At 43.6% G+C, this 26,011-nt stretch overlaps 1 protein-coding gene across 3 annotated transcripts in view; it reads right to left on the reverse strand.

Annotated features, from left to right (window-relative positions):
* Window positions 1–5,700: 5,700 nt before the first annotated feature.
* The window catches only part of Ehf (ETS homologous factor), a 40,902-nt gene continuing 20,591 nt past the window's right edge, over window positions 5,701–26,011 (reverse strand). For 2 of the 3 annotated variants that reach the window (XM_031371179.1, XM_031371180.1), the window contains exons 3-9: window positions 21,727–21,972; window positions 19,044–19,106; window positions 16,504–16,572; window positions 16,335–16,403; window positions 10,400–10,462; window positions 9,205–9,400; window positions 5,701–9,107 (exon numbers count right to left, since the gene is read on the reverse strand). In XM_031371179.1, the coding sequence (XP_031227039.1) occupies window positions 9,008–9,107; window positions 9,205–9,400; window positions 10,400–10,462; window positions 16,335–16,403; window positions 16,504–16,572; window positions 19,044–19,106; window positions 21,727–21,972 (806 nt within the window). In that variant the 3' untranslated portion in view covers window positions 5,701–9,007. The remainder of the gene's footprint in view (window positions 9,108–9,204; window positions 9,401–10,399; window positions 10,463–16,334; window positions 16,404–16,503; window positions 16,573–19,043; window positions 19,107–21,726; window positions 21,973–26,011) is intronic. The other variant, XM_031371182.1, reaches the window with a different exon arrangement.

Raw genomic sequence — 26,011 nt, forward strand, 5'->3', positions numbered from 1 at the left:
TATTTTAATGATGGTGTTAACTAGTGCTATCTAGTTTGCAATCAACATCGACCATCTAAAATAAAATGTAATAAATTTTACTAAAAAAAAAGTCAGTTCTGTAGATGAAAAGTCTAGTATATGGGATACTAGTGCAGCTTTCAGATGCACCAACTCTGATGAGGTAGAACTCATGGGCCAGGTGACACTGGACACATAGAAGCAGAGTCAGGTCACACTGGGTCTAGTCTGACCCAGGCATTGCTGAGATCATCAGGCATGAAGTCCCATTGCTACACTGCCAGTCTGCGGACCCAAAAGTCTCAGGAAAAGGCAATGTCTTTCGTGAATTTTGAATTTCAAATTATTATGTGTGCTTTTCTTTAAAAAAAAAAATCTTTATTTTATGTGTTTGAGTGTTTCGCATATACAGCATATGTGCCTTGTGCCTGTGGAGGTCAGAAGAGGGCGCCAGGAACTAGAGTTATAGATGATTACGAACTGCCATGTGAGTGCTTGGCACTGAACCCAGGTCTTCTGCATGAACAAGTGCTCTAACTGCTGAGCAATCTCCATCCCCTATTTGTGTTTTTAACAAAACTCTACATTCACCTTTCAAATCTGAAAGAGCAGCCTCCCCTGGAAATGTTATGCATGTCCAGAGATCCGGTGTTGGCTGCATTTGCCTACACTCTCCTCCTACCTCTCCAATGCTACACTGCCACCAGAGGTAGTTCGGTGGACACTTCAGCTCCACAATCCATTCCAGGACAATGAAAGAAGCCATTTTTAAGCTGTTTAGCTGAATCATACACATTTAAATGGACTGAATTCAAGTGTATCTTCACAAGTCCTAGCACTTTTTTACTTGAAGCAACTTCAGAGAAGCTCTGGTTCAGCCCATCAGTTTGCAGATTCGTAAACTACCATAAGAGAATTTCACAAACTTCCTCACGTCAACAGCAGAGCCGGGACTAGAACCCAGGACCAGTGTCCTATCTCTCCACAGTTACCTACCACTGATCACAGTTTGGCTGGTTCCCCCAACACAGTGCTCATACCAGCTTAGCACTCCCTGCCTGTTCATGAGAACACAAAGCTGGGATGATTACAATTCAAAGGCCTGTGTGGGCTGTGCTATGAACCTGTTTTCCCAGCCTAGTCATTGGAGATTATTCGCCTTTGTAAAGGCAGACTGGCCATCAATAGAGGCAGGGTGGTAGAGTTGCACTGTATGTCAGGTGACCTCTGACACTGACCTACTATATGAGGTTGGAGCAGACACTTGACCTTTTCCTTGGGGTGTGGTGCCCTATGGCAGCCTCCGGCAGTTCTTGCCACAGGGTTGTCATCAATACCTAACTGGAATTAGCTGAATATGTGAGATGCCTTTTATTCCTCTTGTACCATGAAGCTATGTTGTTTGGTTCTTCCTGCTTTCCCTGCAGGAGAAAGCTCAGTGGAGAGAGTCCAGAGTCTTGTAGACTCAGAGTCGGCTCAGGTGAGACGTGTCCTCAGACCCAACTTGAGAGATTGCCTCTGTTTTCCCAGCTCCATCAGGGATCACCGCCTCTATCTAGTGTGAACGCACTGTTTGTTTTCCTTCTTCTCTTTCTGTTTGCTGTTGGAAAAGTCCATTAGTGTTGAATGACATGGCTAAACCATAAAGAGGAGAACAGTTGGTGTGCTAATAATTCTTAGGTAAATACCATTTGTTATTGTCACCTCTAAGCTTTCCAGAGAGGTGGCACCATTTCTGGTCCTGGACCAACTCCTCTTTGGCTCTTTTCACCCACCTGGAAAGGCAGGTTTAGAGAGAGAATCTTGAAAGGATTGGTGAGCAAGAAGAAGGATGAGTATGATAAAGAAATAGGGTCACTGAAAGAGGTGCAGAGAGCAAGCAATGGAAGAGCTGGACTCATGTGCCTGCTCACTTACGTGCAAGCACAGCAGAGCAGAGACAAGAGCTGACAGAGCCTTTCCTAGGCTTCGCCTCTGGGGCCTCTGGCTCAGGGACACTGGAACTCTGCAGTTGTCGGGCCCTAGTGGCACTAACGTAACCTCTAGCTCCATATCAGCTCTTTTCAATCATCAGTATGGGTGACCTTCCTGACTTGCTGTGTGGCAGAGGAGAACAGTTGGCCATGACACAGGGAGGTTTGACGACATCAGCATTAAAGCGGAGCAGCCTTATGATGCTCTATGTCCAGGATGGAAGGAATATGACATGACCAAGAAGATTCACGTTTGCCTAGAAGGACATATGGTTGGTAAAAAGGGAATGTGGACTCCCCTTCTTAGCTAACAGCAAAGACCAGAGAGTCCTATCAGAGTAATGCCCCTCACTCACATGTTCAACAGACACTGATGGTGTCTGGTGCTTACCTTAGGGATACCCTTGTTCTGGGAAGGTGTTGGTGTCGAGTCTCTTCTCTCTAATAACTTACAGCCTAGCACTTTTAAAGTAAACACTATAGATGACAAAATAATGAACTGAAAATGGACTGAATAGGTGTCCTTATGTATTTAGGAATACATACACACACACATTCTCTGTATCCTATTTCTCTTACAGATTCACAATGTACATCAACACGTTAAGGATTCTGAGAAACTAGAGAAACAGGGTGAGGGTTTGAACTTCAATAGGAAACAATGTCAGACTCACTACTAATTTGTGACTTTAAGAAAGTGGGTGAGCCATTCTTGCCATTTAATTCAATGACAGCTAGTTAATCTATCACTAGCTTGCCTATGTGTGTGTATTTGTGGATATGTGTGTGTGTGTTACATATGTATATATGTTATAATTAATAAAAAGGAGGCCATGAATTTGAGAGAGAGCAAGGTAAAATGCATGGAAGAGGTTGGATGGAGAAAAGGGATAGGTGGAAATGATAAAATTAAAATCTCAAAAAATAAAAATTATAAAAAGAAAATGGCAGACAACATGAAACATGGAAAACCTACTAGAAGGTGATACGGGGTAGGCAGACAGATGCAGCAAGTGTATCTGAAAAGGTGACTCTGAAGTGAGACTTCAAAGGAGCTGGTTACATCAAGACTGACAGAAAGGGCTTTGCAGATGGAGCGAACAGAGGGCAGTGAGCCCCGGCAACAATGGGTAGGCCTTCAGCTGAGCATTGTCAATGCCTTACTGTGCACAGAGAGAACAGACTGTGTGCACCACAGATGAGAACTAGCTACTGAGGAGAGACGGGGCTAGACTAGGCTACAAGAGGGTCTTCCTGAAGAAAAGAAGGACAATAGTTTTCCTTCCATTTTTTTTTAGTGCATGGTGGGCATGACAGCCATTCTTATTTGGGGACCTTTTATTCCTGTTCCTATAACAACCATGCCATGTCAGTGCCAACATTTAGATCCAGAAAGCCACAACTCAAGATACACTCCTATTAATAACTTCAGGGTACTTGTGGGGTTGGAAAGAATCAAATCCTCCCACGCTGTGCCTTCACTGGCAACATCAAACTTATTTATTCTTGAAGACACTGTCATCATTCCACCAAATGCGAGGACATTTAATTCAATCTCTCTCTCTCTCTCTCTCTCTCTCTCTCTCTCTCTCTCTCTCTCTCTCTCCTCTCTCTCTCTCTCTCTTTCTCTCCATTTCAAAGTCACCTCTGGGTCTTAAGTTTACAGGTTAAGGTTCTTGTTTCCTAGCAGTTGTTTTGGCTCATCTTCCATCTCAGATCCTAATGTGATCGAAAGACTCTTCCCCAATGATGGCTGTGTGTACATCCTGTCTGTCTAGTGCAGGAGCCACCAGCCATCTGGTGGCTGGTCATCCAGCACAAGAAAGGTGGACAATATAAGAAACTAGATGCTCAATGTATTGAAGATTGCCTACTGTAAATAGTTTTAGATGGGTAGTTCCAGAGAATTAAGTGTTCTTTTTGATTACTGAAAAGGTACACAAATAAGCAATGCAATTAGTGAGAAATTTCTTCTCGAAAGAGAAAAGAGGAGAAGGAGGGAGGAGGAGGAGGAGGAGGAGGAGGAGAAGGAGAAGGAGAGTAGGAAAGGAACATACTTCAAAGTTGGCTGAATTGGCATACAGAAATATGTCAGAGTAGTTATTTGGCCAGGTCATGGAAAGTTCACCTCATCCATATTTCAGCATTTTTTCCTAAAAATTATTATTTCATTAAGTGTTCAAATGTGATTCATTGATGCATTCTTTGATGGAAGTAGTCCATCCCAAACGAGTCTGGGAAATGACTGTGCTGTTTCTCTTGTAGATCCACAGTACATATCAACATAATAAAGACCCCCAAGAAGTCCTATAGCATTCAGCTCTGGAAAATAAAATTTAACTTAGAAATTCCAACATGCTTAAAAGAAGGGTCCTGTGTGTGGGGAAGGGGGTGGTGTGTGTGTGTGTGTGTGTGTGTATGTGTGTGTATGTGTGTGTGTATGTGTGTGTGTGTGTGTGTGTGTGCATGTGTGTGTGTGTGTGTGTGTGTGTGTGCATGTGTGTATGGAACCTTAGCATCTGAAAAAACTAGAGAAACAACAAGGGCTTGAACTTCGATAGCAAAAGATGCCAGTTGATACTAGTTTGTGACTTTGAGAAAGTCTGTTAATATTTTCACTATTTTGTTCAATAAAATGAATTAACGTATCACCAGCTTGTGTTGTATATATTACTCAAGCAATTAGGTATCATTTCCAGTACATCTGTGGGGTTAGGTGACTGAGTGACAGACTGTGGGCCCAGAGAGAAAGGGGCCATCATCAAACAGAGCTCAAGTATTGAAAACATTTATGTGCATTATATTAGAAGGCAGAATGAGAGAGGAAGCTATGCTGCATCCCACAACTAAGCGTGTGCACCCAGCACCAAATGCTGTCCTACAGTTCATTCTTGAGACAACCACCATTTGAGCTGTGAGTTGAAGCATCTTATCCTTTGAACCTCCCCAACTTTACACAAATCATGTGTGCCTCTGGGAGCTCTGTGCTCTGGTCTGCCCTGCTAGGCTCCTCTGTCATTGCGTCCAACCATTGTGAGTCTATTTCTGAAAAGTCTATTTGTGTTCATTAGATATGACAGTAATATGCCTGCCTCCGGGCCTCTGCATGGAGGGCTGTTTGGAATACCACACTCTTCCAGTCACCTAAGGTTCTTTCTCTTATAATTCTTAGTCCTTTCCCAAAATGTCTCCTCAGCCCTCCCTAAACTAGTGACACAACTCCACTTCCTCTCATCCTCACCAATCTCTATCCTTGGCCCACACATCTGATGTGCTAGGCTTGATCTTCCTTATCCGTTTCCGCCTGACAGAACATAAGCTACATTAGAGCTGAGCATCTTTGTCTGTTTCGTGCCCTATGTCTGGCACAGAAGACATAACTGTCAATAAGTGGGGATTGGAAAGATGGCTCAGCAGGAAAGAGTACTTGATGCTTTTGTAGAGGACCTGGATTTGGTTCCCAGAACGTATGTTGGTACTCACAACCACCTGCAATTACAGTTCCATGGGACTTAACACCTCTTCTAGTTTCTAAGGACACCTGCACATTCATAGTCTACATACAGTAGAAAAACAGGCACACACACACAAAATAAAAAAAAAAAAAATCTTAAAAAAAAAAAGAAAAAGAAAACCACTGAGTGATAACCAGATGCCAAAGTTATCCACGTTCTGTTGCTACGTTTAGTTTGTAGGATGGGTTACCCCAAAGAAGGAAACACATCTCCAGCATGACCTCTGTGGTTTTTATTAGTGTTTTCTGGGACCCATCAAACAAACAAAATAGAACTCTCTCATTAAACAGAAATTGTTTGAATATAACAGCTTAAGGGGAATGGGTTATGATTTTTAAAAAACAAAAACAAAAACAAAAACAAAAAACAGTGGCAGAAGGGTTGTTGCCTATCAGTTATCAACCCAGAAGCCAGAAGGCAAGAAGTATGAGATTTATACAGATAGCTACAGAATGATTAATCCCAATTCAGCTAAACTTGAACTTTACATGTTTCAAAAGTTTGTGAGATATAGTTCCAAGAAGTTAGGTTTTCTTAATGGTTTCCCTTATTCCAGAAACTGAATCTTGAGCCCCGAGTTGAGGAGAACTCACATATAACACTAAGTTTGCCAAGCTGATGTCTCCTCTTCATCAGTGTTCCTCTGCAGGTCCAGATCGTGTGACTTTTACAGTCTATACTCCCATGTATACTCATCACATATATGGTGTTCCATTATGCATAAGGCACCCAATAGCTGCTTTAATAGACTTAATGTAATTGCTTCCCCTTCTGTTTTCCCTTTTCTTATATTTTTATACATTAAAAAAAGACATACTTGCAAAATGAAAATCTAACATGCATGACTAACCTTATCAAAATATCCCTCAGCATTTTTCAAAAGGGAAAAAAAATAACAAAAAACAAAAACCAGCCCCTAAATACTAAAACTGAAAATGGGTTTCTACTTAAATAGCAATTGACATCATATAAACACATTTATAATCTTCATTGATTAAATAGGTCAAGGGTTCGTTACTGGCATCTTGTAACCAGGTTAAGTCTCACAGTTCTAGAAAGCAACAGAATTCTCATCCAGCAGACACTGACGTGTGGAACCAAGCAGGTGGTTTGAATTTCTTTTCAGCACAGGTAGGAGGCAAAGGAGACTGTCACAGTAAAATGTTCACCTGGAAAGATATGTCCTGGAAGGTTTGGTTATTATACTCTGTTCTGGAGAAGTGATTCACATCCCAGTTATGAATATGACTGATGGCTTCCCAGTCAGAGGAGTCTCCCAGAAGATAAGTCATCATCCACTCAATGAATAGTTATCCTGTTGCATCCCAGGTATGAGGATAACAAAGGTGATCAGACATGGTCCCTGCCCTTGGAGAGCTTACAGTCTAATCAGTTGGGAACTTGAAGAAAGGCTCAGTGGATGAAATTCATGGGCATGGTCTGCCCTGCTCAGCATACTGAAGAACCTGTGGACCTATTTCTAGGATCCAGGGCCTTGCTTAATATCATCAAGTTTATATAGGAGCCTCAGATGATCTGAGTCTTGTGAAGTATTAATGGCCCATTACTTGATTTCAGTTCCCATGGAAACCACTAATACAATACTCAGGAATATTCAAGGAGACTATATTTAGTGATCCTGTGGCCAATTAAACACGGATGGACTTATTAACTAGGCAACTATCCCCTAAAGGAAGAGGTACTTTTCTGTAGGACTTTCTTGGATTTTTTTTTTTCCAAGCTGTAGTGGGAAGCACACTGCTACACTCCAAATTGGCATAGCTTGATTACTAGAGTTCTCAAAGTCATGAATAGCACATAGAAAACACTGCAAATTCAAGCCAAGACAATAGATATGCAGAGAACTTAATACTCTATCCTGTTTAAATGGGAACTGGGTGCCAAGAAACTGCCGCTCTCAGCAAACAGCATAATCTATTTATCTGTAGAACTGTTCCCACTGGTCCTCTCCGGATTCATCTACTCTCTGACAAGAGTAGTTCTAAGATGAAGTAGCTGTAGTCAAGTCCAGTTACAGGAAAAAGAGAAAATGAACCCAGAAAAAAGTCTGGCCATCCTAGACCAAAGCCAGGGAAAGCCAGGGAAGGAAAAGCAGAGAGAAAATTGACAGAGGCCCCTAGAAACTTCACTCACACACATACACACATACACACACACAGGCACACCACAGAGAGACATCCATAGATTCTTCCCTTAGCATTTCCTTCTCATTCTCAGTGCAAACATCTTCTCTTGCACTTCCCATACATCACTGCATTTATTTGACTTTGGTTCTCATGTGAATCTCTGAAAAGAATCTCTTCCGTCTATCTATCTCATCCTGCTGTCCCTACTATTTTAAAAAGTAAAAATATATTGACTTCAAGGTCTTGCTTTTGCTTTGTTCTAGAGACTAGAAGCATCTATAGATCTTTCTGTTCTGAAACTGGATGACTGCCTTTATACTGACCAGTTCCATTGGTGGTTCTCGCCCAAGGGTACTATTGTCCTCCTAGAGACATTTGACAATATCTAGAAACACTTCGGATTGTCACAGTATCAAAATGCTGGTGGAGATCATGGATATTGCTATACATTTTACAATGCCCAGTACAACCTTTACCACAAAGAATGACCTAGCCCCAAATGACAACTGTACTCATGGAGAAACCTTGAACTACAGAAATACAAGAGCATGCTCATCGGTCATTTCCAGGTCACCATTTTCCGATTCCACTTATTTTTTTAATATTTTGCCTGAACTCTAAATAGCTAGAAGTGACAGGATGTGGTAACTGACTTTTTGAACCAACCATTCAAGGGTCAAGGAGTTACATGAAAATCATCCATGAATGAGGGTAAACCCTTCTCCTGCCTTCATTCTCATGTATTTAAACTTTCCCAGTCCTGTGATCATGCTGTGACTACAGGCCACTCTGGATTGTAAAAGTCCCCACTCTCTACCCACTATTTCCTAATTCAAGTCAAACTTCCCAGCATCCTTTGGGTTGATCCCAGAAGTCTGAGATCCCTGGAATTCGTCCTACCCTACCCGACCCAATTCCATTTCCCTTGAGGAGGTCACATGGATGCTCAGGTGCAGAGAACACATTGCCTTTCTTTTCTAAATCATTTTACATTTGAAAACATTTAATGCCCTCATTTCCTAGCCCTTCCTCTTAGCAAGAAGCACAAGGCTACAGGCCCTGTTGTTTTGGGGGTGGGGGTAGAAAAGAACATCACGAGGAGGCAACAGCAAATCACAACCACATACAGCTTCATAGTTCACAGAAAACTGTGTACATTTGTTCCCCACATAGGACATACTTCAAAGTAACAAAATAATTTTTTTTTATCAACTGTAGTGTTCCTTCTTCCCGTCAGAAGTAGATTTTCTTTGTCCCTTCATGGTACATAAATATCACAGAAAAGTAGTCTTTGAAATATTTACGTCCGGTTCTTCATTGATCATAATCCATTTGCTGTGTGTTTTGGTTTGTGTCCCAAGGGTTGGCAGCCTCAGTTCTCATTTTCTCTCCATCCACGAGCATTCTTCCCAAACTTATAGACCAGCCGTCTTCCGTCCACACGTTCTAGGATTTCTCGTTTGTAGTAATATCTGTAAGAAGGAAATGGGTAAGGTGACCATTCAGCCTGAGCCAGGCGGGGAGCACCAGCTCTTGGCCTTGCCATTGGAAGAGTGTGAAGCGGCTCACCTCATAGCCCGACTGAGCTTCTCGTACGTCATACTACTATTATTTTTCTTCTTCCCCCACAGCTGAGCCACAGCTTCTGACTTCAGGAACCTGAAGACGCCTTCTGAACGATCTTCCCATTTGATCAGCCCTGGGTTCTTGTCTGGGCTCAGGAGGATGTCTCGGATGAACTCCCATAAGTGAGTGCCTCTTGGATCTGATGAAAAGCAAGACACAATGGCTTAGCAATAGTGCAAATCAGAGAATGGGAGGGAGAGAGAGAATGTGGAATGGCAGCCTCTGCCTTGAGATACAGAACCATCAAATAGTCCTTTTAGGATAAACAGCTAATACAGTTGGGGACTAGGGAATCTCAGTGGTTTAGCCAATGTGACACAATTGACTACTAGCAAAGCCAGGACTGAAGAATCACTGTTAACCATGTAATTCAGGCCTAGTTGCTTCTAATTATTGTTCACAAGTGGCCTGGGCTTCATTTCAGGCAGCAACCTCCCATCATTTACCTAGCACCTCATTTGGTTAAGCTACTCTGGCCCCACAGCCTGTGCTTCAGCCAAATGACATCACTAGAGCACTTGAATCTTAACTCCAAGGACATTGTGTAGAAAGGTTCATCACATAGGGGTCAGGGAACCAACTTGAAGACTAGGCAGCTCCTGGAATTTGATTTTACTTTCTGGAGATGCATGTCACCCCCCCTCCCCCATGCCACTTGAAGGACTCTATGAGTTTACTTTTATGGCATAAGCAGAGAGGAAAGATATCCCAAGTCTCCATCCGTTCTAGATTTTTACAATCCTTATGCTTCTCTGTGCTCCTCTACCCTATGTCTCTGATAGTCCAGATATGTTCAGAAGGTTTTATCCCCGGGGAAAATCCAACTCCCAGCGAGCAGAGTTGAGTATTCAGACAGCCATTCCTAGGGATAAGAAAGAGTGCTGTGCCCCAACTACCCTTTTCCATCTTGCTGCTTGGGCCATCCTGGTTTTTCCCCAGACAAAGGAAAACCTTTAATCTTCTGCCCACACGTCCTTATCCACTTAGAATCTTAATTTTAGAGAAAGCAAGATGAGGAAGAAATCTCCCAGAAGCCCCACTTTTAGAAACAGCCATTTAGGGAGTCACCTTGATAGAAAACAAGTCCCTTTTAGAAGTAAAGGAATGGAGACAGAAGCAACACGGCCAGGGAACTTACTGTGCTTTTTGGTGTGGGACTTTACAGGGTGGTCTTGCTCCTTTTTCATATCAGGTGATTCTGCTACGGAGAGAAGTAAGAACACCTCAGTTTACTTATCTCCTACGACTATCATTCTCATACAGACGCTCAGCCAATATTCGCTAAATACCCACTTTGTGCTGGCACAGTTAGCTGTGTGGCAGTGCTAAAATAGAAAAAAAGGCTATAGGGAAAAATAATGCAAGGTAAGAAATAGGGATTGACATGTACATATCAATTATTATTATTATCAGTAGTAGTAGTAGTAGTAGTAGTAGTAGTAGTAGTAGTAGTAGTAGTATTGAGAGAGAGAGAGAATTCTGTGATAATGGGACCTGAGGAATATGGGGGAGTTGGCTATGCAGAGAACCCAGGACAAGCTTTGCATAAATGAGGACAATAGATACAAAGTGCCTAAGGTCACCATGCACTAAGTCTTTACACAGGACAGAAAGAAGCCAGTATGGATGTAAACAAAGGGCAGAGAGATGGGAGCTGAAGTCTGACCAATAATACCTTACCGGAATTTTTAAAAGGACTCTCTCCTGCTTCATTCTGAGAGAAACAGTAAGCCATGGAAAGATTTAGGTCATCTGAAGGATGTTTTTATAACATAATACAAAAATGTAAACACTTATAACAAAGAAGAATAACGTTTTAGCCAGAGGAGTGCCATTTTTTTGGCATGCAAAGATACATTTTAATCACCTTGACAAAGGGGCCATTGAGTGGCCTAAGCTCAGCACAGAAGGCCAGGATGGACTATGGAAACACAGATTAGTTTAACAAATGACTCCTTATGGTAATTCTTTCACTGTCTCAATGGAGGAAGAGACAGAGACAGCTCTCTGATATAAAACTCCGTCTTTAAAAATAAATCCAAAACACACTTCATGTTCTCAGGTTGAAAAGTTTAATCCCAGTGAAATAAAAGTTGAATAATGAAGGCTAGAGATCAAGAGGGGACAAGAGGGACAGCAGGAGACTGGTGACGCTCTGCAAAATGTAGTTACTCTGGAAGAACAAGGTCTATTGTTCTGCCATCCAGTAGGATGAAAATATAACGCATGGTGATTTATTACATAGCTTACAAAGAACCAGAACCATGAAGTTCCAAGGTTCCCAGCACTCAGATGATGAACATTTAAGAGGTTAAGGTGCTAGGAAGCTAATGTGTCTGACTTAGTTATCACTTATTATACACAAATACCAAGCTGGCACAGCATGGCCCATAAATACATTGTTATTATGGATCAATTGAAGGAGGCAGAGCTGGAGAGGTGACTCAGCAGTTAAAAGCACTTGCTGCTCTTTCAGAGGACGTGAATTTTGTTCTCAGCACCCACATGATGGTTCATAACTATCGGTAATTCTAGTTCTAGGAGACCTGACTTCTCTTCTGACTGCCACTATCACCAGGAACACATATGGTAACTCTGTGTGTGTGCGTGTGTGTGTGTGTGTGTGTGTGTGTGTGTGTGTATGCATGTGTGTGTTTGTGTGTGTGCACGTGCGCACACATGTGTATGTGTGTGTGTATGTGTGTGCGTGTATGTGTGTGCGTGTGCATGTATGTATTTCTCTGGGTCTGTGTGTTTGTGTTTGTCTATGTCCAAGGGCACATAGGTTGTTGTGAGACCATTGTTGAGCTTACCCCAAACCCCATAATCAACAGCTAGTCAATTTAATATGAAATAGTCCCCAAACACAAGTTAATCCTCTACAGAAATTAAGCAAAACATGTGTCTTCTTGTGATATTATAGCAGAGCTTCCTAGTCCAGGGTTCTCTGGTGAGGTCTTCAACAGCATTCTAGATACATTCACAATGTGCACACCAGGAGGGGAGCCCAGGCTTGCATCTGATAGAAGAAGCTGCTATTCTATTTCCAGTTAAAGCAGTTAAGAGGGCTGAAGATATGGCTCAGGGTTAGAGCATTTGTACAATCCCCAGCACCACAAAAGCTAAAATGATACAATAAGATAAAATAAAATAGTTTTAAAAAACCACTCCTAATTACTGAGTTCTTGCCACATGCCAGGCACCATACTGAACATTTTACATAGTTTATCTCATGTCATTCATACAATAACTCTATGAAGTAGGTGGTATTATATAATTCATACAAAAACACTATGAGGTTGACTACTACTATAATTCACAGTTTGCATTCAAGAAGCTGCCTAGAAGTAGAGCCAGGCTGAAAATACCAATGGTCGGATCCTATTCTTAGGATCAATGGTCGGATCATTATTCTTTCCTAAAGCGGGGCAATTTGGTCAAACAACACACTTCTCGAATGCCTTCTGAAGAGTCCATCCCTTCCACAGTGTCTTCATCAACAGAAAACAAAACAACCAATCCCATGGCCTGGCGCTGTACTTCCTGGTATGTGGTGCTAATGGGGGCCCCTTCATTCATCAGATCCTTGAGTGCCTCACACTTCCACATTCCCAAAGCTACGAGGGGACAGGGAGAGGGATTAAACAAAAGAGAAATTCTCCATTCTGAGTAAGAGCGATGCCAGCAGGGCCTGACCCTACGCAGCTTTCTCTGAAATTAAGAAGGACCGATACACGGAACTGGAAAGGACACCTCTTGGCCCCCTGCAGTTCACAGGGCAAGGTTGCAACACCCCACCAGGACATGATGACATTAAAACAGGTCTGGCACCCACCCCGGTTTCCCAGTGATACATCACCCTGACAGGGCCATGTTGTTCTGGAGACAAAGAATGGCATTTACCCAGCAGGCCACAAGCAAAGCTCATTTTCCAATGAGATCCAGGAGGGAACAGGGCCATGATTTCAGAGCCAGGAATGGTTTCAGAAAAGCACACATTTCCTGGCACACTGGTCTCAGTCAGTGCATGAGGGTTCCAACCTGACAAAGAATCTATCCCTGTGGGGTTATGGTATTGTAAGGAACACATGGCCCCAGCTACTTCCTTTTTGCCTCTTAATCCCAGTTCACGACAATTTGCAACAGCTATCTTGAAGAACTTGATGAAATCCTAAGTGTTCGCCCCAGAAAATGCAAGTATGTGATCCTAATGGAATTTGGTCAGTCATTTCAGGGATCCCTGGCTCATTCAGGTGGTTCACAGACTATAGATTAAAAGACTAGGGAAGTTCTACACACACACACACACACATACACACACACACACACACACACACACACACACACACACACACATTGCTGTCATCACATGGGAAAATAAGTAATCCTGGGCAAAATGATGAATGTTTCTTTCAGATATGCTTCTCTTGCCAATAGGCAGAGGAAGCCACAAAAACCCTACCAGCCTTAGCTCTAAAGCCTTTTGATCTATGAGCTCATTTAATACAACTGCCTCTCTCCAGTCTGCCCCCTTCTCCTCCCCACTGCCACAAAATAAAAGCTCCCTTTGAAGTAGCCATGCGGTCAGCTGATTCATTTTTATAAAATAATGGTTAGCTCTACAGAGGTTGTCCAGCCTGGCTTTCTCTTTGTTTCCCTCCCAGACACTTGGGGTCAAGGTGTCGTGGGTCCAGATGGAAGCTGTCACACACCCCAAGTTTGCAGTGTAAGTGGGAACCCTATGCCTTCAGCCTAGCTACTTCGCAAGAGAGCAGAGATTAGATGGATTTGCATATGAGTCAGCTGTGAGCCATTTCTTTACGGGATATACAAATTTCGGTGTTCTAATAGACTGTGCCACCCTAGCTGGAGGCTCAACAAGTCAGTAGATAAATACATCAAGCCTGAGTTGGCATGGCTGGCTTCAGGACTGCTGAGCAGATCAGAATACTAGTGGCAGCCATTTTATGGACTGGGAAAATAAAATAAATCAAACCAAAGTTAGCTTCCCCGCTGGTACTATCAAGGAGACCAACAGTTGACACGGAGCCTAGCCCTAGCTCAGCTTCAACTTGCATGAAAACATAGAAAGATGTTTAACTGCACCCTATTTAATAAGAACTTGAAATGGCAAAAATAGGACAGATGGTAAAGTTCTTTGGGGGCATTCTGGGTCGTAAGTTATTCTGGAAGGAATTGAGATGTGTGTGGTTACAATTAATATCCTACCAGACCTAAAACTCCAAAGAATTCACCAATTATAGCATTGATTTTTTTTTAAGAAAACTAACTCTGATAGAGGGCTTGGATTATCCATCTCATTTTCTAGCCTGTTACTAAGGCAGGTGGAAATGGGGGCAGGGGTGGGCAGGAAGTAGGGAAGCAGATTCATAAACTTCACTTTAAGGACCATCTAAAAACCATAATTTATGGATCCAGAAGACAGGACTGCCTGCTATTACAGCATGCAGGCATAAGCTGCTGCCTTGAGCCCCCTGCTGTTCTGAGATCCTAGAAGATGTTAAAGGGGAAGCAGATATGGATGTGAGGTGACAAGGCAGTGACTTCCTAGGCGTCTGGGGAACTTAAAAACCCTGGAGGCTCTCAAAGCAGTTGGTTCAACTTTATCATAACTTGACATCTTTTGTCACATGTTAAAGACCCAACAGGAAAGACAGGGAGGGTGACAACCGGAAGTTGGAGTGGAAACAGGAGGGTAACTTGGGTGCTTTCCTCAGCCCTGAAGCTGCTAGTCTTCTCTAGATAGGTGGCAACCGTCGCCACAGAAAACTATCCAAATGGACAGCTCTTCCATAGTGGCAGATCCGGCCGAAGAAAGATATTCCTTCCTGATTTACACAAAACACTTCAAGGGACACACATTGAGGGCTATGTGAGGGGGCTGCTTCAAATCTCAACCACAGTTCCTGAAGTGCTTAAACTAGCACCCCGTTCTCCCAGTCAAGGGACCCAGCCTGCACAAAACTTCCAACTAAAAGCTCTGATTAGTTCAGTTCATGCAACACATTCAACTAAGTTATTAAGACCACACCCTCTTTCACACAGACACTGCTAATTTCCAGTTCTGTCACCACCTCCAAGGTCAATTCCTGAGGAACACTTCTATTACAAATGATGTCTCAGCTTCACAGACCTAAAGAGGTCTAGAAGTGGCCAGGGCAAGGAACAACACAAAATCTTTTGTTCAGCTAATTCTTATAGCACACATATAAATGCACTATTGTCTGAAAGCCCTCTCCCAGACCCAACCCCCAGTGTGCCAACCTTACTTTAACCTTTGACAAAGCATCATGGACGACCCCTAGTCGTACCCAATCACCCAATACACCCAATGCAAATATAGTTGACACAGGGCAGATTCTCGGATTACAGAATGGTGATGAGCCATCAAGATTAAGCTTCAAACTGGGCAGTGGTGGCGCACACCTTTAATCCTAGCACTTGGGAGGCAGAGGCAGGCGGATTTCTGAGTGTGAGGCCAGCCTGGTTTATAAAGTGAGCTCCAGGACAGCCAGGGCTATACAGAGAAATCCTGTCTCAGGAAAAAAAAAAAAAAAAGATTGGGCTTCAAGTGGAGGTGGAAAGAGAACTTTGAGTGCAGACCTGCTGTCCAGACTTCCAAATCACTCTATTTTTAGACCATGTCCATAGATCCACAGGTGCTTTGAGTTCTCTAAAGCCAACCGTAGTTCAAAATACATGTTTGGGATGCAGTTGAAAATTAAATCTAGCCCTCTCCCGAATTTAAGTACAAATAAATTTACCAGGTTTATTTATGTTCAAAATAGAGGAACCGCAAGGAGCTTTCATTGTCCCAAGAGACTAGTGAAGCAGAGGGATACAGGAGAACACTTTGAGGAATGTGAACTGATAATCTTTGGTGTGTGGCTCGCTGGGAAGAATGGCTGCTCATTCGGATGACAACTCAGTTCATTCCCTGGCTTTTTAATGAGAAAGGTTTGGTGAGGTAGAAATGTGGGTGGTGGTAAGTTTTATTGATAATTAGTAAGCACAGGTGGAAGGCAAGCCCAGCCTGTGTCTGGACAACTTACCAACTGGAAGGTGGCTGGAGGTTGTCATGGAGATCTGAGCCCGGCAGAAAGTCTTACTGTCCAACAGATCTGCAGGAAACAGAAAGGGAAGGGGCATTGAGAGACCTTCTTGATGACACGGCACTGAGGCAGAGTGTAAGAGGCCCTTCAGAGTCAGGGAGGTAGTTACCTACTGTGCTACCATAGCTGGGATCGTAGAGATAGTTTTCTTCTTTCCATGTGTTCATGATGGAAGGATCTACAAGGGATAGAGGATAGGGAACATCAGCAATTGTTATCCCTGGGTGGAAGAATCCTCAGTCTAGGTGGCTGCTCATCGAAGAGGCATGGGGAAAGGAAGGGCAGCCAAGTGGAGGAGTAAGAAAGACTCGGCTTCAATTATCTGCTACTTTGTAACAACGGCAGCCCTTTTTTTTTTTTTTTTTTTTTTTTTTTTTTTTTTTTTTTTTATTCTCCCAGCATCATGAGAATAGCTTTGTTAATGTCCTAACTGCGTGATCCACACCCATTACATTTCATGCTGTAAAATCCTATCCTAGACTAATTCTCTATTTTTTTCTAGAAATTGCTCAGGCCTGGCTGTCCTCACTTGACATCCTACCACATAATCACCAGGATAATTTTAGTCTGGAGTGGAAGAAAAGCTTTGTTGGAGATAATACACGTATAATGATGAGTTAATGAGCATTCTTCTTTCTCAGGGAATTGATGTGTTTCTTTCAGAAAAGGGGGAAAAAACTGGCCAGTTCTTTGTTTGTTTGTTTTATCTTAATTCTTTCACTCTGAAATTCAGAAGCGTAGTTCCCCTTAAGTGGACTGGCAGCCACTGCCCGCTAGGCTTTCTCCAAGTAGCTTAAGGAGTGATATAGAATTCTCAACATTCAGGAGAAAGGGGGAAATGTTACCAAATCACAGAAATCGCTTTTATGGCTGGGCCTTTGCTTCATCGCTGGGAGAAGCTGAAATCACCCCCTCACTCCCTGCTCCTTCTCCTGTACGTGGTGTCTCAAGAGTTAGTCCAAGTGAGACACACGCTTTAGCTTTTGAATCAGAAGGAAACTCCCTTCCACCTACTCCAAGAAAGCCCAACTCCCACACCATCATCAGATCCAGGCCAGCTTCCAACACAAGCATTCTCCTTTCAGACTGGCCAAGAGCGTGATGCTCCCACCTTCTTCCTGGCATCAGGTTCTTGGCCCCAACTCTGAACTGCTTTGGTTTTCCTGACACCCAGGTTCCATATGTGAGGACCAGGATGGCAAGCTACTAGTTGAGCTCTGTCTTCTTTTTAATAGCATAAATGGTATAAACCCTGACTCACTGGCTAAGTCCTCCTGTTTATGACATAGGGATTTAGCTGGCATTTGAACTCACAGATACGTATTTGGACACTCCATGCCCAATGTTTTGGGGTTACACCCTCTGTCCATCTGTTGTTGTCTCTAAAAACAACCTCCAGAGATGTTTGGGGAGGGGGTGGCCCCTCTGAGTCTATTCTCCCCATTTCCCAGGCTGGACCTTCTCCACCCTGGAGCTCAACTTTTCCAAACCAGCAACACAAGAATGTCCGGTCAGCCCAGGAGGATTATCAGCTTCTTTGGGCCTCTCCAATATCACCCTGGCCCTTGTAGTGGGGCTATATGTAACGCCAAGGCCATTCTCTAAGCCAAAGCATAATAGTTCTTCTCCAGAACTTGGGCAGGCCTACAAAACACAGAGCACCCAAGTTGAAGGACAGGCCTAATTAACATGTTTAGCAGCTATTTTTTTTTCTTTAATTATGGTAGACCAAGGCCCTTATAAAAGATTAAATAACTGCATGAGCTAATTTTGGTGCCAAGTGACTCAAAATTCACCCCTAGGTCAAATTCTGTCCTTGGCAACTGGCACACAAGCCTCAGGGAGACCTGAGGCGAAGTTTGTCAGCCCACGTGATATATAATCTATCTGACATGGTCATAGGGAGTGACCCAAGAGCAGTACTACCTGTATGTTATGTTTTGGTTGGTTGGTTGGGTTTTTTTTTGTTTGTTTGTTTTATTTTGTTCTGGTTTTTGTTGTTGTTGTTGTTGTTGGTTGGTTGGTTTTTGTTTTGTTTTGTTTTGTTTTTGTGCCCATGAAGTTTGGAGCACAGAGGAAAAGAACCAAAAATAAATAAAGACATTATGAAACTATAGACTTTGCTCGGAGCTCAGGACAGGATCTTTCAAGTAGAAATGGCTTCAAGATGGGGACTGGTCTCTATAGCCACATTTAAACATCCCTGTGGAAGCTCACTAGGGCCCAGGCACTATGCTGCCTACAACATTGAGACAGCAGCTCCCTCCTTGTGAAACTCACTCCCATGGAGGTGGGAGGATAAAGACTGTCTTCTGTCCTCTTGCTTTCTGACCCCAGCCTTACTCCTTCTGGGAAGAAAGACCATCTTAGAGTCTGTGTTTACCCAGCTACTGGCCTTGGATCTGGCTGGTGCTATGACAGACAGACAGACACAAGGTGCTGCTGGCAGCAGGACAGCTCACTGCACACACTAGACGGAATTGGTAGTCCCAAGAGCAAGGAAGAGGCTTACAGCAGAGTGGCCCACTAAAGGCAGGGAAGTGACCTCCACGGATTCCTCTTCTCCCACAGTCTCCTGTTCTCCCTCCCCCTGACTCTCCCCAGGGCTCTACCTGGCTGAGCTGGCTCCCTCAGCCTCTCAGCACTCACCAGTTTGTTCAGTCTTGACAATGACATTGTGTGCGGACTGGAAAAGGTCACTGCTGCATTGGCCTGTGAAGGACAGATGGCAAAAGCAGACGGAGTTAAACAGAGCTGGCTCCTTTGAAGAGCTTCTGCCATCTCACTGCCTTCCTTCTTTGCCTGTGGAAGTCTCCCTGGTGAGCCTTGGCACACCAAAGCCTGGGACCACCTCCGACCCCCAGAAAACCTGTAGCCCAGGGCACCTGCACAAGTGGGATCTTTTGGTGGTAGAAGTAAAGAATGTCATAAACCGGAGGGCCATCTTCTCCAATAGTAGGAGTTCTAAGGCATTTGCTAGTCTAGTCTCCATCTCCTCTTTAAATTCAGGGGATTGAAACAAGTGGAGATCCTTATATGAGCCCTATGGTACTTTCTCACACTAAGACATTATATGAAATGGAAGTGAGGATGCACAGAAAGGCATTTTAACTTCTCTAGCACTTAAGTCTTTGATCTTAAACTCAGTCAACCCCACCTTTATTAGATTCATCTATGAGACGCATCTGGATAAAATGCCAGTGCTGTGCTGTCAGCACTCACACACATGCTTCCTGCCACAGAACCTCATCTTTGTTTGCAACTCCTCTTGACTATGATATAGAAAGGCACAAATGTAAATGAGTCTGTAGTGGTTTTCTTCCCCACAGGGATTACTGATAGTTCATATTTCTGACCTTCAGTTCTCCCATCTTTAAAATGGGAGATTGATTCCATAAGAATCAATTCACAGTGTAAATATATTCATAACAAATGTAAACTAATAGAATATCTATAGAAATTCAAACAAGAGGCCCAGACTGGAAACTCCCTCCATTTTGCACTCACAGGTAAGAACAGCAAGACCAAACAAATAATAGGATGTCAAAAATGACCACCACACCTCCCAGGCCTCCCTGCCTCAGGTTTCAGTCAGAACAAAGCTTGCCAGGTGGTACTTCTAATTCTTCAAGTATATGTCTACTTGTTGCAAAGATTCCTGAGGGTTATTTAAATAATAGAGCCTTGTTTTGTTTGACTCTAGAAAAAACAAAAATGAGTAACTGCCACCATGAGATGAGTGGAAAGAAGAGAATGCCGGGATGCCAGATGAGGTCATCCAAAATGGCATGATGGCCACCAGCATCACTGCCACACTCCCTGCTGATGGCAGGCTGTCCACATGGTTCTAGAGCTCATATTTACTGAACCCTAGTTACTTGTCAAACTCAAGCTTTGCTGAGACATAAAAACACTTTCCAATGGGTCAACACACTCTGTGTGTGTATGTGTGTGTATGTGTGTATTGTGTCTGTGTGTCTGTGTGTGTGTGTGTGTATCTGTGTGTGTATACACTGTCACCATGGACAATTTGCAAGGTGGTCTCTATATGAGGGTGAAACCTGAGGAGAGAACCTTGATGTTTTAGGAACTATTCCAGAAATCACTGCAGAAACAGCCTGTGTGTATCCAGCCCATTCATTCTGTTTCCAGAAATATTTTTAGTATGGATCTATTTTTTTAAATATCTATGTTTTTTATTATTTTGTATTGTGTATGTCCTCATGTGTGTGCCTCTGTGTGTAGGTAGGTACCAGTGAGCACAGACGCAGTGTGGCTTGTCATAGGTGTTGGATCCTCTGAAATTGAAGTTACAGGAGCTTGTAAGAGCTTGTATGTATATGATGTGGGTGTGGGGAACCAACTCTGCAAGAGCAGTGCATGTTCTTAACTGCTGAGCCACCTTCTAGCCCCCGTTGTATGCATTTAAAGGAAAGGAGGAGAGATGGGGCTAGCCTTTCCCCTTCAGATATACAGATCTAGTTTCACTAGCCTTCTTAAATACACTGGACTCCAATTTTAAGAACCCAGGTCTGGGGTGGGTGTGCTAGTTCATTCCTGTAATCCTAGTACTTGGAAGGCTAGTTAAAGAAGATTTTGAGTTTAGGGGCAGACTGAGTGACAGAGAGAATTCAAGACCAGCTATATAACCGCAAAGTCCAACCCAATCTCAAGATAACAGGATAAAATTTTTTCTAATTAAAATTTTAAAACTTAGGTCAATATTTTTTTTCTTTTTAAAAAATTATTTTGTTCTTATTATTGACAATCTTTAACAAGCAAATGAATGGCTGAAAATTAAGATATTAGACTCTGTCAGAAAATGTAAAGGAGGACTGGAGAGATGGCTCAGAAGCTAAAGGGTCTTGATGCTCTTGTCGAGGATCCAGATTCAGTACCAAGTATCCACATGGTGGTTCATAACTCCAGTTCTAGGAGACCCTCTTCTGATCTCTTCATGAATACCAGGGACACATATGGAACAGATGCAAGCACACAGGTTTAAAAAAAAAAAGTATGTGTGTGTGTGTGTGTGTGTGTGTAGAGAGAGAGAGGGAGAGAGAGAGAGAGAGAGAGAGAGAGAGAGAGAGAGAGAGCAGTACCCTGTGGATAACTCAGCTAGTTCTGTCTCTCTGGAAATGAAGGCAGCCACAAGAAGAGTTCCATAAATGCTTCTAAGGGATTAGACACATACCATACCCATACCCTAGGCTTTGCATCTCTCCCTTCTCTCTCTGTTACTTCCCTGTCCTGGGAAATGGTCATTTGGAGTTATCACTCCTGAGAAGGAGCCCAGCCAGCTGTGGAGCCCCTCTTCCCAGGCTCTACTCACCGTTCCACTTAAGATGCTGCAGGTTGCTGTATAGCAGCTGCCCAGCTGAGCCAGCTGCCCTGGTGAACTCCTGCAGACTCATGCTGCACAGGTGTTCTCCGCTGATGTCGAACTCCTGGAAAGGGATGCAGCTAGCGTCCAGCTGGTTGGTGTCCAGGAGGTGCTGCAGCCATTCCCACACCTGGTATTTGGTCCAGTACTGAGGGTGGATTTCATGCCACTGGCCTCCAAAAAAACCACTGGAAACTGCAAAATAGGGCATGACCCTGTGAGTGGCCCCCTCTTGTTCCTGAGTGGTCTCAGACACAAGAGGCATGGCTGTGGGTAATGTAATGGGGACTATAACCGTAGCCCCTGCCCTGTGAGCATCACCATGGGAGCTGAATACAGAATGTGCTCTGGATGGCAGGCTCCTGGCATGTGGGGGTTTTACCCAGTTGTGGCAGGGCATTTTCATATTCTTCCTCGTGTGACGTCCATCTCTGAATACTAGATAATACATGATACCTGAAGTACTCTGAGATTACTCTACCCTCAAAGAAGTGCCAACATGAAAGAGTTGGTTATAGTTCCATCTACTTTCTAGCTGATTGTACTCATGCAAATACATTAATTTTGCCAGAACACTTCATGAATACCAAAAGCATCCCTTATATAATATATGCATATAGCCTACACATTTCCCACTGTATTTTAAGATCTCTAGAGTTAACTACAAACTCCACAACAATGTGAATGCTCTGCACATAGTTACTGCTGGATTGTTTAGAAAATGATGACAAGAAAAGATTTTGTATTTGCTCAGTTCAGATGCAATGTGTGTGCATGTGTGTGTGTGTGTGTATACATGTGTTTGTGTATATTCAAGTGCACACACATGTCTATTGAGTGGGTGTATGGAGGCCGGAAGTCACTGTCTGGTGTTTAGCATAGCTCTCCATCTTATTTGTTGAGACAAGGTTTCCTCACTGATCCAGGAGCTCACTGATTTGGTTAGACTGGCTGGCCAGAGAGAGACAGTGATCCATCTATCTGCCATCCAGTGCTAGAATTACAGATGCAATCAACCACATCTGCCTGGCTCTTGTGTAGGTACTGGGGACTCTGAACTCAGATTCTTATACTTGCCCAGTAAGCACTTTAGCAGTAGGTGACCGCTCCAGCCCCTAGATGCATGTTTTATTAGGATTTAGTTGAGTCTGTAGGTATGGAAACCTGGGATGCAGAGGGCTCTTTTTTAACCTCTTATATACATACACACACAGACAGAGAGAGACAGACAGACAGACAGAGACAGAGACAGAGAGACAAAGACTAAAGCTGAGCTTCATCAAATACAGATCATTTTTAACCAAAAGTGGGGCCTTAAATTAAGCTTCCTTTTCTCTGACAGCTTTGCTCTTCTCTGAAGTGACACAATCCATTCAGCCCTGGCTGATGACTATAGCTGCTCCAACCCGTCTACCACTCAGTTTCCTTCCGTAGCTTCCCACTATTCCCTGAAATAAGATATAGACCTGCCTCACCAGGCACTGAGCACTTTGCTAACTGCCTTTGAAGTGACCTGTGTCCTCTGTGTTTGTTCCTGTGCTGTCCCCAGGCCCCTTTCGACCCTCCCCTTTACTGCTGCTGGGCTCCTAGCTTCCTTTCCTTTGAGCTCAGAGCCACCACCATTTACTTTGAGAACTGAACCTCCAGGAGTCGAGCTTGTGATTTCTCTCAATGGCACCTGTCAGGTCTTGCTTATCTTTATAGATCTCTGAGCCCTGGCTTGTTCTCCTTTGCAAACTATATGTCCAAGGTCATGGACTCCAATCTTACTCATCTTCATATATCTATAAAAACTCCACTGGAGCCATAGTGCAAGCTCACTACATAATCAATTATGATTCTGTTTCGGCTGAAGAGCAAATAGTGCAGGAATATAGATATGCACTGTGAGGTAATTTGGATGAAGATATGAAGTGCATTCCGCTGGGTAAACTGATGGACATGATATATGTCAATGGTCTACGCACATGACTACCTTGTGCTCACTTAAGAGAACTGTGCAGAATTTGGTTTCCTGTGAGTGCTCACAGCTACTCCAAATTCCAGAGGCCATGGCCAAGCCATGGTCAGGGGACAACATTCTGTGAGGAAAAATGCATTTACAAGGAAAATATCCTTAACTCTCCCTTCAAAATCATGCTGGCTAAGTACTTAAAACTTCAGCACCATTACAATCACCAGGGACTCTGCTTAAATGCAAATCCCAATCAAGCAGGTCTGGGCTGGGGCCTGAGCTTCTTCATTCTTGCCAAGCTCTGGCATGCTGCTGCTGCTGCTGCTGCTGCTGCTGCTGCTGCTGCTGCTGCTGCTGCTGCTGCTGCTGCTGCTGCTGCTGCTGCTGCTGCTAGACTGTAGACTGACAAGAAGATTCAAGACTCCATTCCCATAATGCCTGGGGGCTAACCCTTTCTCCCACCCAGAGGAAATATGGGAAGCAGGGAAGGTCTTAGGCAGTCTCACTTTTCTCCCCCTTCAGAATCCAGCCTTTGCTTCCAGATCTCAGAGGCAACAAGAGCAAGAAGTCAAGATCAGTCTGGATGTCAAGGTGATAGCCATTGATACGTGCCACTCACAAGACGAGCCTCACAGCTTCTATCTTACAGCCAAACAAATGCATCCCCATAGCCTCCCCAACTGGGGACAGCAACAGGGCAAGGGGAGGAAGGACTGGGAAAGCGTAGTCTTTAGGTATATAGAAATTCTCCCACCAAATATAAAGTTTATAGTGGATGTTTCAAGTCCTTATTGCTTTTTTTTAATTATTGAATCTCACATGTGACACTGTTTAAAGATGAGAAGTAGTGTTGTTGTTGTTGTTGTTGTTGGCTGATGGCCTCTATTCCTAAAATAATTCCATTGCTGTAGGTGGCAGGCCTGAGATCCTCTCTCCTGTGCACTCAGTGTGAACCTAATTACACACAGTTTCTGATATTCTGTTCAAACCTGAGAGAGGAGAGACAGAAACTTGCCTGAAGTTGGCTAGAAGATGCCTCCCTCCTCAGACAGAGAATCATCAGAGTCCCTCATGTCAGGGAAACTGAAAACCCAGAGGGTTCTGTTTTCTACCACTCACTCAGTTCTCTTCTCCCTCCCCTCAGTCTTGATAAAGACCAGGGTCTTCTTTGGGACCTCCAGAGTTAAAGAAACAAAAGTGACCTCTGAATTGCACTCCCTGCTGAATCTACTGCTCCAGTTTTTTCCCAAGCAAACACCAAGACAGCGCCTGGGGCATGCCAAGACTTCCTGCTCTCTTTAGATTTTTTTTTTTTTTTCCTTTCTAGTTCCCCACAGCAAGTTCGAGGTCTGCCACAGAGTATGTAGCTCTCCAGAAAGGACAGCAGTTTGAGGAGACAATCTAAAACAGGAAGGCCACCTGTTCATGCTTCCTGCCATGCTTGGCTGGGATTCCAAGTTAAAAGAGGAGTGCCACGTGGACCGCCACTCAGCAGAGAATGTCACTCTATCATTACCCTCGCTCTTGCTCCTCAAGCTCTTCTCTCGGACAAGGACACATCTGTGTGGTAAGGTAAATGTGAGCAGCAGCATCTCTGGAGGGGAGATTAGCAGCAGATGAGGGGTGCACTGAGTCCCAGCAGCCTGGCTGTGCTGAATGCCTTCACGGTGAAACACAGGGCCCCTGGCTCAGCATTCACTGTGAGCCACAGGCCGGATCACCAAACACTGCCTGCAAGTCTTGTCACCAGGTCCTCCTACTTTGGGTCTGTATGTTCCAGAGCAAAGCACTAGAAGGCAACATCTGGTTTCCTGGCCACTGGGAAGTAATAGTAAACAAGCTCTCTCTCTCTCTCTCTCTCTCTCTCTCTCTCTCTCTCTCTCTCTCTCTCTCTCTCTCTCTGTGTGTGTGTGTGTGTGTGTGTGTGTGTGTGTGTGTATGACTGTTAAATACACATGTGTGTACTTGTATACACATTCACCTCCCTAATCCTATCTTGATATTCCAATGAAACACTACTGAAAGCTTCAACAAGAGTGTCCCATCCCTTGGGATATCTCATCTAACACCTTTATTGCCAACCCAGATCTTTACATTTTGGAAGAAGATGGTGGTCTATCTCAAATGGGCTTTGGCATAGAGCCCTGGAGGCCCACAGAGCCCTTCAGCATTAAAAGTTAAGTTTCCTCCTATGAGAAAGTATAGATCAGTAGTAGGATCTATGATTAGGCAAAAACACTGGGTTCAATTATCAGGAGAGAGAGAGAGAGAGAGAGAGAG

This window comes from Mastomys coucha, unplaced genomic scaffold (assembly GCF_008632895.1).
Source record: "Mastomys coucha isolate ucsf_1 unplaced genomic scaffold, UCSF_Mcou_1 pScaffold15, whole genome shotgun sequence".
Taxonomy (NCBI): Eukaryota; Metazoa; Chordata; class Mammalia; order Rodentia; family Muridae; genus Mastomys; species Mastomys coucha.